The sequence below is a fragment of the Carettochelys insculpta genome, chromosome 28 (assembly GCF_033958435.1).
Source record: "Carettochelys insculpta isolate YL-2023 chromosome 28, ASM3395843v1, whole genome shotgun sequence".
Taxonomy (NCBI): Eukaryota; Metazoa; Chordata; order Testudines; family Carettochelyidae; genus Carettochelys; species Carettochelys insculpta.
This window is the reverse complement of record NC_134164.1, coordinates 1,401,833-1,420,173: the sequence shown is the minus strand read 5'-3', so window position 1 is coordinate 1,420,173 and position 18,341 is coordinate 1,401,833. Positions and strand designations below refer to the sequence as shown.

Below are 18,341 nucleotides of genomic sequence, written 5' to 3'. Positions count from 1 at the left end.
TTTCAGCATGAGCTGAGTAGGCATTGATATTACCAATTTTATAATAAAACACACAGGTTCAGAAACAACTTGAAAAAGTAGCCGACCCATTCAATGAATTAACTTCTGGCAGGGATTTCAGACCTTGTCCCCAGGAATCAGATGGAGACTGGGCAAACAAAGGGCATTTTTATGAGGGTCACGTACTCAGAGTGTAAAGAGCAAAATACTGGCTCCCAGTGGAAGTCTAAACTACAAACACTGATGAAGCTAAAGACTTATGGCATCATGTTTGGGAGAGTCTACAGTTAAACGCTGAGATTGATCTAATGACATCATTCACAGTTATAAAGTTTTGTGCCTTGTGCAGCATAGCTAAGCCAACCAATAAAAGATGCAGAATGGTCAATGGTAGAACACTTCTATAGACCTAACTGCCACTTCTCAGACTGGAGAATTATCTACACTGACAAAAAAACTCCTTCTGTCAGTCAACGTAGAAAGCATCTACACTACTCCACCACAGTATGTATCTGTTGTGCTTTTTGTTTCAGCCTTTTGCCTTTGCTTTCTGTAGCCCTGAGAAGTAAAAACCCCTTCTATATTATACTGCCCATTTTTATTTCCTTTTATGCCTTGGTAAGAGTCAGGACCATAGTTTCACCCTACATTAGCTAAAACAAATTTGCTATGTAAATTTCAAGGTAAATTTTCAAGTGATGTTGCAGGGATTCAGCTGTGCAGTTCCAGCTGATGTTATCTGGAGTTGTGCAGCTGATAGCGCAGGGAACTGTCCCTTATAGAGCTGATGTTCAGTTGAATAGAGCAGACACCACACTGTAATTCTTCTTATAAAAGAATTTTTCCGAAACAAAACAAGAGCTGGCAGCAAGCAGACAGTGCCAAAAAGGGGTAGATATACATCAGCTCCAGTACAATGGCCAAGACACCCACAAACTACTGACATTTTTAAAGGCAAATTTCATCAAGTTCCATGCTATGGAAGCTGGAGGCAATCACCAATGACATATTTGAAAAGAAACAACAAAATGCCTGTTAATTCCCAATGAAAAGACTGGTTCTAGGAGCGAACATCTCTCAGACTCCAGGAGGCAAAACATTGCCAGAGTTCTGCTCAGGCTCTGGAGGAAGGAAACAGAACAAACAAACTGAATAGGTAGACAAAGATGCATTCTCTAGCACTTGTCATAGAAGTTCTAACACAGCTGATAGAAGAAGTGAAGAAGGGAGCAGCTTCATTCTCCTTTCAAACTAGCTACAGTTTGGACCAACAAAACAGATGATCTGTGAGACAGCAAAGTGAATAATGCCAATGAGGGACAGATTCTGGCACACGCCTTCAACCACTATATACCTCTCCAGTAGTGCATAGGAAACAGAAAGAAGCCACAAGTGTTGGGAAAATTGCTTGGCTACAGGAGCTACATTAGAACAATATGTGAGACATTATATATCCCCTTATGGCCCTCAGGAGATCAGTGGAGTGCAACACTCAGAGCTACTGTAGAGGATTTTGTTGTGCCACCTCTACACAGTTCTTGGGAGGTTACTGTAAATTATGCTGTGGGTTGCACTCACTGCTGTAGCAACCTGGGATCTGACTTTTCTGTCCCTGGAACACACCTTCTCTGCTGCGCCTCATTGTCCCAGATCATTGCACGAGTTCATCACTATTCCTATATGCAGTTTTATACCAGAAACTGACCAATACCAATAACAATATTAACAGATTACACCTATTTCATCTTGAAAGATCCCAAGATGCTAAACATCTAGGCTATGTCTACACTACAGTAATCTGTTGACAGAAGTTACTGTCAGAAGATATCTTCTGACAAAACTTCTGTTGGCAGATTGGGGCCACATATGAAAGCGGATCACTCTGTCAACAGAGAGTGGCCAAACTGCACAGCCGCTCTCTCAACAGAACAGCCAACTGGAAGCACGGCAGACAGGGTCCGCACAGCTTTTTTATCAACAAAAGTGGATGCACTGTAAGTTTTGTCAACAAAAATATCTAGTGTAGACATAGCTCTAGTGATTAGTTCCCCAACAGTGAACTGCAGCAAGTAGTAACACTACCTAATAATTTATGGGAAGGGAAGGGAAGGGAAGAATTTATCCCACTGAAACTACAGGCATGTCTAGACTTATGGAAAGATCGACACTCTGGAGGTAGATCTTCTGGGATTCAATTTAGTGTGTCTAATAGATTTTTTTTCCCCCATCAACCTCCAATTCTGGGGATGGTGTAGAGTGTAGTAGTATTAAGCACAAAATACCTGAGCCATCAAACTGAAGGACAAATAAAATAATTACTCAAAAGAAAGACTATCGCTGACTGAGTCATGTTACTAACAGGATTTGCTGCAGTACCCTGATCTTGCATCTAAAAATTGACCAGGTCCACTTACACAGCACATCTTCACACTGCAATTTATTCCTCACCCATCAATGTCCATTCACTGCAAAGTATTCCCTGAAGGAAGCCAGAGAACTACTGCCTTCTAGAACACTATAGCCAAGTGATTCTATCTATTACCTGTCCATTGGCATAACTCTTGAAGTCAAAGCACTGCTTTTCTTAGGACATGGCTCCACTCGAGCTGGGGTGGAGATCACCAAAAGGTCTTGAAGGCTGAATGGGTGACCGTTTGTTTTTTGGAATACTGTTTGAGCACTCTGAAGTTTAGTTTGTCTCTTGTCTGTGCTATTCAGATGGATTCTACTGAAGTGGAAAGCACTTTCTGTGTAAACAAAAGTCAGATTTATATTCTTCAATCAATAGGTACTCCAGACCTCTTTTCCTAGAGTCCATATCTGCACATCTGTATCTGAGATAAAATGTAGAATAGAGGGACAGAGTGTGAGAACACCATCGGGGCAGATCTACTGTATTCTTACACTAAGATTTGTGGGTATGTTAAAATTTCCTCCTGTGTGTCAAAAACTATGTATGTTTGAGCCACAATGGCACTTAGATTACATGATACAAATGAGCCCCATAAAATGACACTCACGTGTTCTGTTGATGAGATGAGGGTGCTGGTAAAATGGAAATATTATGGCCTTTTCTCCTGGTGTGAAATTGAGCTTCCTGAAGAATTTGGACACCAAGATGGGTTTCTTTTCCATTTCAGGATCTAACAAGTTTCCATGTGGTTTATGGACTTTTGAGCATAAGGCCAAATTTTCCCTGACTTGAGGCTGGTGTTGTTCTCTCTGATATCCAAATGGCACCAAATTCTGAATGACTGTGTTTCCACAGCAAACCATGTCAGTTGCAGTTGTGATTGCAGCCCGAGGTTGAGCCAATATTGAGGACGGTTTTGAAAGAGAAAGACTTGGATTATCTGATACTCTGGAACAATCCACTGGTGTTTGGAGCTGCAGGGAAAATATTAGAAAGATCAGGTTTGTGATGGGCAGGAGTCAAATTGAGCATGATGGTACCTAGGACCAAAACTTTTTGAGTGGCCCCAGCAGTTTCTACAGGTTTAGAAATTTAATTATTATATTTTAAAAATAAGGCCTCCTTTTCTCTCATGCTAATGCCCCTTTGCTTTACTCCACAGGAGTTTAGGGGCTGCAAAGGGCTCAGAAGCAAGCTCTGAGAAACAGACTAGTTAATGGAGCTCCCAGGCCACTGCCAAGCTGTCTACATAGAAAAGACTCAGAGGGATAGCCACGTTAGTCTTTAGCTTCACGTACTGCAAGCAGTCCTGCAGCACCTTAAAGACTAACACATTTACTAGGTAATGAGCTTATCCACAAAAGCTCATTACCTACTAAATGTTTGTTAGCCTTTAAGGTGCTACAAGATTGTTTTTGTGTACAGAAGACAGGCAGTGAAGTGGGCATGCTGGAGGATGGAAGGTACAGCTTAGCATACCAAACTCCAGATACTGTCATCTGTCAGAGAGCCCATCTGGAGCTGCAATGGCCAGAGCATAGGTTAGCAAATCCTTGAGGCTGCCATATTGATGCTGGAAGTCAGGCTACCCCAAGTTTATGGGGAGTGTACTGCCTTAAAGTCATGTTTGTTCCCTTTCCATTCCTTTGCAAAGCACACTTTTGGAGGAACTGAGATTCAAGGTCTAAATTTTTAGCCCTTATGATGGATGAGATAACTTCCAGCTTATGTCATGCACCGTTGTCTGAGTGACAAACTAGCCATCTATCAACTACCCCATTAACCTCATTGGGGTGCTTTCTTGTTTGTGAAGCTATATGTGACCACTTGACAGCACCAACGAATGATTCAACTACCTCCTCCTGCAGCAAGTGCAGAATGACAGTTGAATGTAGTTTTGGAAAAACAATTAATGAGCTGTGTAAACTATCCCATTAATTTCCAACGGGGGTGTTGACTTTGCAGTCTAATGGTGATAATTTAAATGTCAACATTAACCATTACCTACCTATTCTGGGATTACAGGTGGGTATATCTGGCTTGGACACTTATTACCACATTTTTTATCTTTCTCTGACCTCTGACTTACCTGATCATTGCGACTGTGTAATCAGAGTGGAGAACATACTGATTGGTTTAATGGTCAGCAGGGTGGTGGGAGGGATCCGGCCATTAAACGAACAGAATTTAGTTCCATTATTTCAGCAGTGGCAGGGCAGGGAGCCAGAGAGCCACACCCCTCTGATGGGCGCAGATCAGCTCACCCCCACCAGTAGAACACCTCCACCCTAGTCTTCCTTCCACTGGGTGCATGTGACTGTCTGGTGTAGGCTCCCAGCCAGCGCCATGGATGGGTTAGTTCTGGGGGTTGGTTTGGAGCTGAGATGGGTTAATCCTGAGGGTGCGGCGGGGAAGGTTTGAGGCTGAGAGAGTTTAAGCCTGCAGACTGGGGGTCATGTTTATGGGATGGGGGGGTGATTTTGGGGGTGAGGGCTGAGGCGGGTAAAGCCTGGAGATGGGGGGCAGGTTTGGGTGCCAAGGAGGCCAGAGCCTGGGAATGGGGTTCCGCAAAATTCTTTTGAGTTTAAAGAGGTACTGTGGCTAAATAAAATCGGGAAATACTGCCCTATGATGACTTTCATAAGTATCTGCTGGCTTGAATATATCTAACTTATTGAAATATTCTTTAATCTGTTCATTTCCTGCTTGGTGGTCCTTCTCTGTTGTTTTAATATTAATTGTGTTGAGCAGCTACTTATATTAACCCTCTTCAGTGAGCCTGAAGAAAAGCAGGCAATAGATAGCTTGAGGCTAATGCCAGGACCCACACTGAGTGCCACTTCTGAGGTGGATGTTTGAATGGAGTGGAAACAGAAATATAGGCAAACTATTACAAATATGTATACATAACTGTTCTGTTACTTACTATTAATCTGATGTATACATCCTCTTCAGATTGGTGACCATGCACTATGAGGTCACTTGGATCTGGGTTGGCATTGGACTGGTCTGAGGCACTAGATGAGTTTTGCTCGGTCAAATTTGGCATGGAGCTGTAGTGCTTCACCATTTGTTTTTCAGGTACATTTGAACACTCATCAGTCTTGGTGTGTTTTTTTTGTAGGATGCTTGATTCCCCATTAACTATTTCTTCCTTTGTTTCTTTTTCCCTTGAGAAACTTTGAAGCAGGAGAGGAGTGACAGGTCCTGACTCCAAAGAAAGATAATGCTGAGAATGAAAGAAAATAAATTAAATAAAATATTAATAAAGAGCAATACTGTTGCCAGAATAAGAACTGGGCCTACTTTCTCTGGTTTAAGTGGCACAAAAGGACCATGTTCTGGCTGTAAATGGCCAGTGAAGTCCTCCTGTGATGGGGAACTCTATATTTGTATAAACCTAGGGGAGGCATGTCCAGTGCCAGATGGCCGCTCGACAATTTGGTATGGGGGACTGCTGAGAGAAGAAGGAAACACGTTTGTGGTGTGGCACAGCAGAGCTCCACTGTACCAATTCTTCATTGGCATAAGGTCCCTTTGAGATTTTATGCCAGAAATAAAGTTAAGAGAAACACAAAGCCTTCACTAACTGATGTTGTAACCAGATCTCTAGTGGACCACCTCAGTGTTGGGCTGACCTCAGAAACAGGGGAGAATTGAGCATCTTAGTGAAAAATCAACTGACACTTTGCCCTAAATCATACCTGTCTGAGTGCTTGTGCTGTAGCTGCCCTGCTCACTAGCTTTTGTTTGGAAGTCTTTATTTTTTCACATCCTGACTCTCCCAGCACCTCTGTCTTCTTTTCTCGCAAATGGGCTGTTTTCTGCTTCTGCTTCATTTGCAGCTCCTGTAGCTGCTGCCTGTAGATAAAGGTACAGATGGGGCTGAAAAGGTCTACGATACCTCTGGTGATACTTGTCCATCTGCAAATTGCACTGGACCTTAGAAATAAATTCTGTCCGATATGGAACAAGTATGGCCAAATCTATAGGTGGCATAATTCAGAGTATTGAGCTCTGCCCTGAACTCAGGAACTCCGAAATTCTAATCCTGGCTTTGACATGGATTTGTGAGCATGTAGCATGTCACTTAGCCTCTGTGTGTCCATTTCACCACCCGTCAGGTTAGGATTGATAATACTAATTTACCTATCTGACAGGGCCATCTCAAAGTACCATCAGTTAACATAAAGTGCCATGTAAATAATGGGCATTATGATTTAGCACTAATTCAGTATGCATCTTCTACCCTATCTAATGAAATCTGAGCAGGATATACTCCTTACCTAGCATGTTCTTCTCGTGCCCTGGAAGCTGCTGTCTCCTGAAAGAGTGAATTATTGTGCTGGAAAAACCTATCATATTTGTTCAAATCAGATTTGGGATAAATTCTCCGATAACCACCTCTGTTTTTCTCTTCATATTTCTCAGCTTGTTTCAACCAAATGGCGTGGCAGTTCCTATACTCCTCAGCCCTGTAAAAAAAAAAAAAATAAAGCAAGTATGATCATTAACAAATCATGTTAGATCAAGGCTTGGTCTATACTAGGAACTTATGTCATTGTAACTACATTGTTCGCACTCCTGAGTGACGCAGTTACATTGACCTGACTCCCAGATGACAGGAGACTTCTCCTATTGACACAGCTGTCACTTCTCTTGGCAGTGGAGTACCAATGCCTGCTGGAGAAGCCCACCTCAGCATAGGTAAGCACCTTCACTGAAGCATTAGAGCAGCACAGCTGCAGCATTTTAAATGAAGCCAAGCCCCCCAGTGAAATCTCCAGAACAGGAATAAGTTTCATTTTACACTGTAATTGCATCCCTAATCCTGCCATTCTAATTTTGGTGAAATGAAGAATTATCTGCAAAGGAAATGAGATGAGCTCGTCTCCTTTCTGAGTTCCCTATGGCTGTTAAAAAGGGCCTGAATTTTTATTTTATCTTTTGCTTGTTTTCTACATTAAAGTTTGGGAACTGCTTAAACTGGAAGACTATGATGATTAAAGAACTAGTGAAATGACGACATCACAATAGCCCACAAAGTGAAAGATGAGCTAGAAAGAGGGGAAGGGATTTTTAGTCAGGTTACTTTTGTTAATTTAAAAATTGTTCAATTAATGTTACCTAACACTTTGAATAAGGTAAGACTTTGCAAATACATTCAGCACCCTCTCTTATTCAATTAGATTATGAAGAAGTTATTATATACAGCCCTTTTGCACCCCAGTGGTGCTACACCTAAACCAGGGAAGGCCAGACTTTGCACTCCTGATATTCTGAAGGTTAAAAAAACAGCAAAGAAAAAAACCTTTAAAATATCAGTTAATGTCATCTGTATAGATCATAAAGAAGCAACAAAAAGATAAGTCAGTTAAAATGCTTTGCAGGTCACCTTAAAATTATGCCTTGCATAATTAGAGGAAATTAGATGAAGCTATATGAGGACACACCTTGTCTCTCGAGAAGAGCATTGCTTCAGGAGCCTCTCCTTTCCTCGCCACTTCTCTTCTTCTAGGATTTTTCTCTTGTCACAAGACCTTAAGTTTATCAGTACCAAAGTGTCATACAGCAGTTGGTCCTTCACTTCTTTGTCTAGCCAGGTGTCAGTGGTGAAGCTTGGAGAGTGATTCACCTGAAATAACAAAGTATGTAATCTATTGCAGTTTCAGAGCCAGTGGAAATTACATTTCAGGACATCAACCAGTTTGAAATCTAGACTACTGGGAATTCCTGTCAGAATGTGGGGTTGGCAAGGATCCTTGCCAGACTTCAGTGTATGAAACAGGTGTGTAGTAGGAGTCCATGGGCCAAACACAATGTGACATAAGGGGTGGAATAGATTTGTAAGAAAACAGGCACAAGTTGCAGAGTGGTGTAACTTGAACTAATTTAGTGTTCAGTGCAAGATGAGTAACTTATATCAATTTGATACGATATGAGGGCCAAATTCAGGCTCTGACATTGGCAGGCACAGCTCCCATTGAAGTTAATGGACAATCCTGGAAGATTCCTTTGTGCAAAGAACTGGAAAGTAAGACTGTGCCCACAGGCAGGAGCAGATTTAACTGTCAAGGCTACAGATTAATGGGCCTGTTATTAGTTTTTCCTGTAGTCTAACCCCCTCTGCTGGTCACCCATTAGTTTTTCCAATCTTCTGGAATAATGCTGGAGATGCCACATAGCATAGATTTTTGTTAGGAGACTGAGATAAATGAAAAAAGCAAAGTTGGTGTTAAGAAAGAAGCGGGTGAAGGGCGATACTTTTCTGTTAGTCTATAAGGTGCCACAGGACCCTTCGTTGAAGGGTGATAGTAACTCATTTGGCTGAACTTAGCCCCAGAGGTAAGAAAGGGTGAAAAAGGATAAAAATCCATGGTTTGGACATGCAATAAGATCTAAGAGACTTTTGCTGTGGTTCTTACCTCCAGCAACCAGGGTTTGAGTTTGTGATCCAAAAGAATATCAAATCCTAGTATTTCAAAGCAAGCACTACCCAGAGTGTGGCTGGGGAAGCAAGTGTGATAGTTATGTTTAACAACAGGATGTGCTGATATCAGAGTTTTAATAATAATATCTTCTATATTCAGCCACATTTGGTTGGTATCATAGCCTTTCTTCTGCATGTACTTATTAAAGGTGGAGAGCTTCCTACAAAGAAAAAAAAATAGTTGGTAACCCATATTAATGGCAAATTAAGTCACAGTAAGCACTGCTCTGTAAGCATCCACGCCGCTTTAGTTAGCGCAAACATTTGGAGCTCATGGATATCCATATACTTGCAGAAACAAAATAAAGATTAACAAAACACATTATTAGTGAAACTCATGCATATATCAACATAAACATGTCTCAGACATTGAGGACTGGAGATGCACTACTGTAGGGTTTTCAACAAGGCATGTTATGAATGAATGTCAGTAAAGCATATCTTACCTGTCTGTGCCATATTGATGATAGAGGATCACAGAAACATAGGAAAGGATATCTTGCATGAAAAAGAATAAGATCCACTGTTCTAATTAATCTCGCCTTCTTTAGGCAGTTCTACACTACAGAATTGTATAACTACATCAGTGAAGGGAGCGTGTGTGTGTGTTTTAAATGATATAGTTATTTAAGTATGAAGCTTAGCCTATTGTCTACACTACCACAGAAAGTCAACCTAAGGCAAGCAGCTCCAACTATGTAAACAACATTGCTGGGATCAGCATACCTTAGGCAGAGTTACTGCCAGGTCTACACTGCAGGGTGGGGGTTGATGGGAGAAACTGCCCTGTTGACTTACCTTACTCTTCTTGTCTGGGGTAGAGTAATGGGATCAATTACAGAGTGATCTGCAATCAATTAGTGGGTCTTTACTAGACCTGCTAAATTGACTAGTGGTAGGATCAATCTCAGAACCTCAATTCCTGCTGTAGTGTAGATGGATTCAGTTATATTAGTACAAAGGTGCCTTATGCTAGCATAGTTATTCTCCTTCCCGTATGGGAATAGCTGTGCTAGCATAAGGCAGCTTTATACCAGTACGACTGTGTCCATACTAGGTGAACTATACTGGAATAGTTAGAGTAGAACAACTTTCATGTATAAACAAGGTTTTAGAATAGGAAATGGAAGGAAGACATTTACACTGGCGTACAGTGACCAAGGCATTGTTGCAAGTGAAAACATACTTCTGGAGGTTTTCTGCCATCAACAGAGCATTGCAGAATAAATGTTGGCACTACTGGAGTTCATGCTGCTACCGGCAAAGAGCAATACTGCTAAAAAGAAATTGATATCACTGAAGTCCTAATGGAAATGACAGGGTACTATGTAGAAACAACCAGAAATACAGTTTAGATAGAAGAAAGGAAAAATAGAGGAGGACTGGGAGAAAAATGTGCACAAGATGGAAAAGACCGACTATGTCAGATTCAACAAAACCACCAACGACAATAAAGCATAGTGATATAATCCAGACACACCAGTTGCAACAAATGCAATGATATTTCCAATTTCTATTTTTCTTTCCTGCTTTTGGTCTCTCACTGTTACTTATGTGAGCATCTTTAAATGATTTATATAAACTAATTACACAAAATACACAATGGAAAAAATATTTCTCAAACTTATACATAAAAACTGTAGAAATTCATATGAAGATTCATGAGAACAGACCAGCTGGGTGTGATTAACATTCTCTCCTTCTTACCTCTTACTTCCAGAATCTTCATCTTGGACAAAATTGGTACTGTGCTTGTTAATGGAATAATTAGTCAGGTGCATGCAGACATCATCCTGCAAATAAGCAAGTGAGTTATAGAGTTAAAGAGGCATCTAGCTTCTTTGCTATTCCTGTACATGATCCCAGGTTACACTACTTAACACTGGAAAAGTTCTTAAACACAAGCCATTCATCTCATGGCTCTAATGAGCCCAATATAGTCTTAAGGTCATTTAAATGGAATCACTTGCATAAGTAGATTCATTGTGGCATGTGTTTGCACAATCAGCCCCTAACAGCCCTAAAACTATTATGTACTGTTACTGAGTGATGTTAAGCTCTAGCTTTGTGTTCTACCAGAGAGGTGGATGCTTTTCAGTGGTGGATGAGGTGTTCATCCTTAACCTTACTCATGTCATTTTTATGAAGTGAGTTTTAATTATTACTGTTTCTGAAGGGCAGGAAGAGCCTCAGATGAAAGGTACTATGGCAGTCCAAAGCATTGTTATCTTTCTGTTACACAGACAGTTCCTGTTGTTATGAATTTGAGTGGTGTTAATTTATGTTAAAAGGATTCTTTACTCACCAGATTGCTGTGTGCGGGGTCAGAATAGGCTGATGTAGCAAAGCGTGCAAGACCCTCATCGTAGACAAATATCCTCAGAGGATCACATGATGTCACCAGCACATAAATCCTCAGATCAAACTTAAAACTATCAATAATAAAAGGCTGTGAAGGAGATGAAACTGAGTTGCCTATAGTTTGTTTGAAGTACAAGAGGAACATTAGTAACTCATTAACTCAAGGCTGAAGTGATGAAAATAGCTGTACAGTCCCACCTACAGCTGAAAAAACGAAACAAAGACATGCTAACCTTATCATAACACTTTGCACATATACATCACCTTCCTTCTTCACAGTGGTAGGAAGATATTAAGTAATTAAGTCTTTAAACATGCTGTGGGAGATAACACCACTTCCATACCTACCTCCATTTTAGAAATTGGGTAACTGTTTGGGTTAAGACACTCCATCCAAATAAGGATAATTGCAAACTTTATGCAGGGCATTATCATTTTAATAAGAGCGCATGATCAGAACTAGTCCTCGACACTTAATAGGTCCAGGTGTTCTTAAAATGATTATATGTAGAATAGGCCCTAATTCTGTTTAAGATTCTGAGTTCTACTATAACGCAGACAACAATTTACATGTGCCCTAGTAGCCGCTATATAATCACTTCTTGCTAGAGTGCTCTTATACATGATGTTTCTTACAGTTATTCAAATATTGGGAAATTGGATAAGATAAGAGCAATAATGTATTCTGTGGTACTGAACCCCCCAATGCTACTATAATAATAATGAAACTAATCCATCATAGAGTTCTTTTCATGCTCTGAGCATTTGAATTGCCTCATTAATCCTCACATAGACCCTATGAGGTAGATAGGCTTTCCCCCATTTTAAAGGTGGGGAAACAGACAAGGACCAGTGAGTGATTTGCTCAATGCCACATAGGCTGCGTCTACACGTGCACGCTACTTCGAAGTAGCGGCAGTAACTTCGAAATAGCGCCCGTCACGTCTACACGTGTTGGGCGCTATTTCGAAGTTGAAATCAACGTTAGGCAGCGAGACGTCGAAGTCGCTAACTCCATGAGCGGATGGGAATAGCGCCCTACTTCGACGTTCAACATCGAAGTAGGGACGTGTAGACGATCCGCGTCCCGCAACATCGAAATAGCGGGGTCCTCCATGGCGGCCATCAGCTGGGGGGTTGAGAGATACTCTCTCTCCAGCCCTTGCGGGGCTCTGTGGTCACCGTGGGCAGCAGCCCTTAGCCCAGGGCTTCTGGCTGCTGCTGCTGCAGCTGGGGGTCCGTGCTGCATATACAGGGTCTGCAACTAGTTGTTGGCTCTGTGTATCTTGCACTGTTTAATGAAAGTGTGTCTGGGAGGGGCCCTTTAAGGGAGCGGCTTGCTGTTGAGTCCGCCCCGTGACCCTGTCTGCAGCTGTGCCTGGCTCCCTTATTTCGATGTGTGCTACTTTGCCATGTAGACGTTCCCTCGCTGTGCCTATTTCGATGTTGGGCTGAGCAACGTCGAAGTTGAACATCGACGTTGCCAGCCCTGGAGGACGTGTAGACGTTATTCATCGAAATAGACTATTTCGATGTCGCAACATCGAAATAAGCTATTTCGAAGTTGGGTGCACGTGTAGACGTAGCCATAGTGAGTTAGAGCAAGAGCAGATACAGAACCCAACAGCTCTGAATCCCAGCTCTCCAGACTCTCCCAGCTCTCTGTCTTTCTTAAAAAAAATCACCAATAAATAATACTGAAACATATTCAACATGAAAGAACAAATCAGAGTAAAAATGTAGGTTCTGTCATTTACGTTATACGTGTCTCATAGACACAAAAGATCCTAGAGGTTGGAATGCAGATGTTCTCTATGAACAGAGTGTAATGCTTAGCTGTCAGCCAAAAGATTCTTGAGTAAAATAGATTATAAAACAGTTTTGCGGGACTGGGCACTAACAATCCCTTCACTCTCACCCTAGTTGGGTTTACAGAAATGTTGTATATCTTTGAGAGCTAACTCACTGTACAGCAGGAAGGAGATTCCCCTCATCTAGTTAAATTCACTCAAATGGTCAGTTCACCTAGCAGAGTTGAATTAGTTAATATAAAATGCTTATTCAAAAATTAGTTAGGAACCCTCTGGCATACAAGAGAGAGATTATTTTTATAGTAACGTATTCCAAGGCCAATGAGTGCTGTTTGTGACTGACTGATCACAGCCAGGCAAAGATGAGCTGGATTAAACTCTAATTAATGATAAAATAGCAGTCTTGGTATGTGGAATAGGGAGAATTACCCTTGAGATGTAGAGCTGGCAGATCATATCCTCTCCAGGTTTTATGTCTTTCACAGATCTGGTGATGAAGATGCCTTTCCCCTGACAGCCAGAGTCCGGTTTACAGATGTACGTTTTATGTTTCCTTGATCTGCTATAGGCTTGCAAATCCCCATAGCTATAGGGCAAGACAGTGCAGAGGAAAGAAAGGAAGAAAAGCAACACATTAATCAGAATTGGATGAATCTGTGGTTTGATGTCTGTCAGCCTACCAATGCTAATATTTTGCAAGAGAAACGCAAATGTCTACAGAACCAATGATCACAGAGAAAAAAAAATATTTCTCCACAGAGCCAGGAATGCAACCTGTTTTCTCACTCTCCTTTATTTCCAGTGAAGGCAAATTTGAAGTCACAGGCTATGGTTACACTACAGCACTCTGTCAACAGAAGTCACTGTCAGAAATTTCCTGACAAAACTTCCCTTGACAGAGCAGAGTGTGGACACACTCAAGAGCAAAGCACTCTCCTGATTTGCTTTGTTGACAGAGCAGCTGGACTGCTTGGGTGCTCTCTTGACAAAACAGGCACCCAGAAGCACATCAGACAGGGTTGCTCATTGTTGCGGATGCTCTGTCAGTCAAGAGAGGCCCCCCTGGGGGCGCTTACACTGCTTTTTCGTCAACAGACTCTGTCAACAGCAGTGCTATGCCTCTTAGCTTTGAGTCAGAATGCTGCCTGCAAAAGTGCTGTTTTGTCGAGATACTGTCGACAAACGCCTATTTTGTGTGTGCAGGCTCCAAGAGTTTTGTTGACAAAACCAGTCTTTTGCCAGCACAACTTGCTAGTGTAACCATAGCCATAGTCTACTCAGGCAGCCTCTGTTGACAGAAAAAAAAAGCTCTGCAAACAGGGCTGCCCAGGGAACTGGCAGCCCTCTTTCTTGACAGAAGTGTTTATACGAGAACTCTGTTGACAAAACACTGTTGCAGAGGTGTTATACCTGATCAGGAGTGGGGATAATACCACTGACTGAACAGCTGAGTTTTGTTGACAAACTGTCAACAGAGCACTATAACTGTGTAGATGCTGTGAGTTTTGTTGACAAAAGCCCAGTTTGGTCAAGAGAAGCTGTCCGTGCAGATGCGGCCACAGTGTTATGGGAATTATATACCCTTTTTTTTTTTTTTTTAAAAGGAGAAAAAGAGACAAGAAACTTTTAATATGTAGAAATAATCTCTTCTTCCAATGATGGATGATACCTCATCCCATTGGGTAATATAGCAGTGGATGTCACTTTTTAATAAAAGGAATTTCATTCGATTCAATGGCAAAGGGGCTTGCATTGCCAGTGAAATAGATTCCTACTGCATTCAGTTCAAAGCAACATCATTCTACTGTGGAAAAGTTTCTTGTCCTTTCCATTACTCTTGGTAAAAGAAAAGAGCAGAAAGATAATGGGTGCGATTCTCTTCTCACTTGTTTAAATTTTAGTTTGATGCACCTTCATTGAGCTGCAAGGAGTTACTCTCAATTTACGCTGACATAAGAAGAGACTCAGGCCCAACCAAAGGAAAAGGCCAGTAGGCTGAAATAAAAGAGGAGAGGAAAAATGAGGGTGATATGAAGCCAATAGGAAAATCAACCAGCAAATATTTTAAGGAGGAAGACTCACTCAGCAGGAAGACACCAGGTTCTGGGAAAGAAATTAAATTCTTTTGGGAAGAGCTTTAGCATCCTGCTCATGTTCCTGGCCAGCAGGTCCTTCCTACAGATTTCACTCATCCCAGGGAAGTGGTTGATTTTCTAGAAAGAAGTCCAGAGAAAAGGCATAATAATAAGCATCTTCCTGGCCTCTTGGTCATTTGCACTGGGGAAAAAAGGAATAATTTAATCTCCTTGCCTCCTGACAGTGATGAGTACCTGATAACTTTTCATTTCCATTACACGATCCAGTGAGACTGAATAGTCTGTCCAATAGAGGGTCCATTCATCATTCTCACCTGCTTCTCGTAAGCCATACTTCTTAGCAGCCTGACGCACTGCATCATAAGAAAAGAAAGTTTCGATCATTCTAGAAATTTAGACTTTAGAAAATTCTCCCTGATTGGTCTCAGAAGAGTTGGAATCATGGTTCACTTCTACCACTCACCTCGATCATCTACAGACCTCAACGCCACTTTAAGTGGCAGCTACTGTTTCTCTAGTACTAATGAATACGCTTCCCCCAAACTGTCCATTTTGTTTGACAAGTTGGACAGTCAATGGTAACTGCTGAGCAAGTTGAGCTCTCCAGTATGCTGCTAGAAACCAGCAGAAAATGGTGAGATGGAGTAAGATTGCATTGCTGTCGCATTGGTCTAATGCCACAAAGCAGAACTTCTTGAAGTAAAAAATGTTAATGATTAATTTCATACGGAAAGAACCTATGTGCATTAGTTCCCCATGTTCCAAATCCACAAGAAGAATTCAAATCTTGTATTGGCAACAGCTCATGGATTTAATGTGAAATTTGAATTGTTGCCTAACTTCAGTCATAATAAGGGAAACATATTTGATGATCACAAGCTGATGTCTTTAGATGACTCCATATCATTAGCAAAACGGCTGCGTCTACACTAGAAAGTTACTGTTTGAAGAAATGTTGCAACAAAACTTCTGTCGACAGATCTCATCTACACATAAACGTGGATGGATCTTTTGATCTGCTCTGTCAACAAAAGGGCCCCCCGGAGCATCTATGCAGGTTTTTTGTTGACGGTTTCTGTCTATAAAACGCATTGTGTGTGTAGATGCTCCACAAGCTTTGTCTACAAAACCCCAATTTTGTCTACAAAACTCTCTAGTGTAGATTTGGGTGACGTGTTTGGGGACAGCAAATAATAAAACAACAGAGGATGTTATGGATCATTAATGAGATATGCTTAGAGAGCTACACGGGGCAAGCAGTGTGGCATAACAGGAATGGTGTGGGTCAGGCATGAGTTTCTCTAGTAGGGAAATCCTGCACAATGCTTGACCAGATTGCAGGATATTTCTAAATGATGCTTTTATTTGGTCATGTTCATAAGCACTACAATTCAGTTAACAATTCATATGCATTTAATTTTAAATTGCTCTTTGTCTTCCGAGCAAAGGAAAATGTACCCTTTATTACAGGAATTCACTGGGTTACAATTCTTTGGTTTACCTTCCCCATTTGGGAAGAATGAAAAAGGTACTTACCACTCTCATACTTGCAATTGGTCAGATTTACCACAGGTCATCTGGAAAAAAAATTAAAAAAAAGCAGACAGACAAGAACCAGTTTACATTTTATGGGGAAGCCCTGGGTAATCTTACAGCTGTACTTCCACAGACTTATGTACAGCACCACATAAATTTACATCCAATAGACTATTCACCAGGACTGATGACTTTTTTTGCTCCATGGTCACTTAGAAAATTATTTGCTGGAGACAAAGCCACATTCCAAACATCTAAACCCTAACCTTGGTTTAAGTTAGGGTAAGAGGAAGCTGCATACCAAATTTCAAGGTCACAGCTCTTATGGTTTACGAGGAGTTCTTGAACAAATATAGCATCGACAAACAAGACAGACAGACAGACACACTCTAAAATATATGGTAGATGACAGATGGTAGTAACTATTACATGGTAGGTTCTTTCTAAACATTCGAAAAGAAGGTATCAGTATGCAACTTAAAAATCATCTCTTTTTCTGAATACCTTTCATTTCTGTTCCACTTCAGCACTGCAATTACCTATACTTCTCTCACCTCCAAAAATCCTGGCTTTGTCCTCTTGGGCATAGCACTAGTCTGAACAGCCTGTCCGCCAACACTTCCTCCCCCACTACCCTCCTCTATTTTCAGTAGCTCTCCTACTCTGATTTACTCAGGACTTTTAAAGCCCTTTCAATAGTTATTTCTAACCTCTTTCTCTTTCTTTTCTTTTTCATAGATATGTTTGGACTTTGAATTCTTCTTTCCTCCTCTTCATACCCCTCTGTGTCCTGGTTTATGGTGTCCAAGGCACTATGTTCACTTTCTAATTCTCTTGGCAAAAAATCTAGTTCAGTTACACCTTTCTCATCAGACTCTTCTGTCTCCTGCTTCACTCCTTCAAAGGATCCATGTTTTTGTAGTGTATCTGAGGCTTTCATTCTGTGAAAACATCCACAACAGATCACAAAAAAATGAGTATATGGGGATGACCAACATCAATCTTTCTGTGCCTCAAACACATTTGGGAAAACAGGAAACAACATGACCCCCTGCATATTCCAGGAAGAGATATGTTCATCCCTTCCTCCCAAATCCACCCTACATGCCTCTCCCCCCATTCAGACAGGGCCAGAAGGAATATGTAGCATGCATATCTGATCTGCCCTTAGTGATTACCACCTGAATGACATCCCTGCACAGAAAAAAAACTTTGATGTTAAAGACTATTTCTGACCTCCTGCTATCTGTGATATTATACTAATAGGATATCAGGAAGCTGCCTTGATGTAGCTCCTTAGTGTTACTGCAAGAAACTATAGTGGAATCATTTGTTTATAGCTTTTGTTTAATTAGAATTAGTGCTCCATTAACACCTTGTCCCACGTCTCTTCCTAAAGGTTTGGTCCTCCTCAGACTTGAGAATGCACTGACTAACAAGCATCTAACCTGAAAGCCATCTCAGTGCCTACACATTATCAGAGGGATGACAGATCATATCATCTGTTAAATCTAAAGGTGAAACCCAAGTGTAACAAATCAGGTTCTACTGCCAACAGAGACATCTTTGGCAAACCACAGGGAGATTGAAGTAAGGGAAATCTATATAGAAGTTAATGTTTCTCAAATATCTCC

At 41.2% G+C, this 18,341-nt stretch overlaps 1 protein-coding gene across 3 annotated transcripts; it reads right to left on the bottom strand.

Annotated features, from left to right (window-relative positions):
• Positions 1–650: 650 nt before the first annotated feature.
• Positions 651–17,617, bottom strand: TTLL6 (tubulin tyrosine ligase like 6). 3 transcript variants are annotated; one of them, XM_074979049.1, is made up of 15 exons: positions 17,418–17,617; positions 16,708–16,748; positions 15,406–15,524; positions 15,158–15,288; positions 13,505–13,661; positions 11,209–11,352; positions 10,611–10,696; positions 8,839–9,064; positions 7,867–8,048; positions 6,700–6,888; positions 6,118–6,274; positions 5,340–5,642; positions 3,021–3,387; positions 2,543–2,747; positions 651–1,121 (listed from the first exon to the last, which is right to left on the bottom strand). In XM_074979049.1, the coding sequence occupies exons 3-15, from the start codon at positions 15,424–15,426 to the stop codon at positions 1,115–1,117; spliced, it is 2,175 nt and encodes a 724-aa protein (XP_074835150.1). In that variant the 5' UTR covers positions 15,427–15,524; positions 16,708–16,748; positions 17,418–17,617; the 3' UTR covers positions 651–1,114. The 3 variants fall into 3 exon arrangements, 1 of the variants encoding a protein (XP_074835150.1); XR_012642704.1 differs by lacking the exon at positions 17,418–17,617 and having other exon boundaries at positions 2,543–2,834; XR_012642705.1 differs by lacking the exons at positions 3,021–3,387; positions 17,418–17,617.
• Positions 17,618–18,341: the final 724 nt, after the last annotated feature.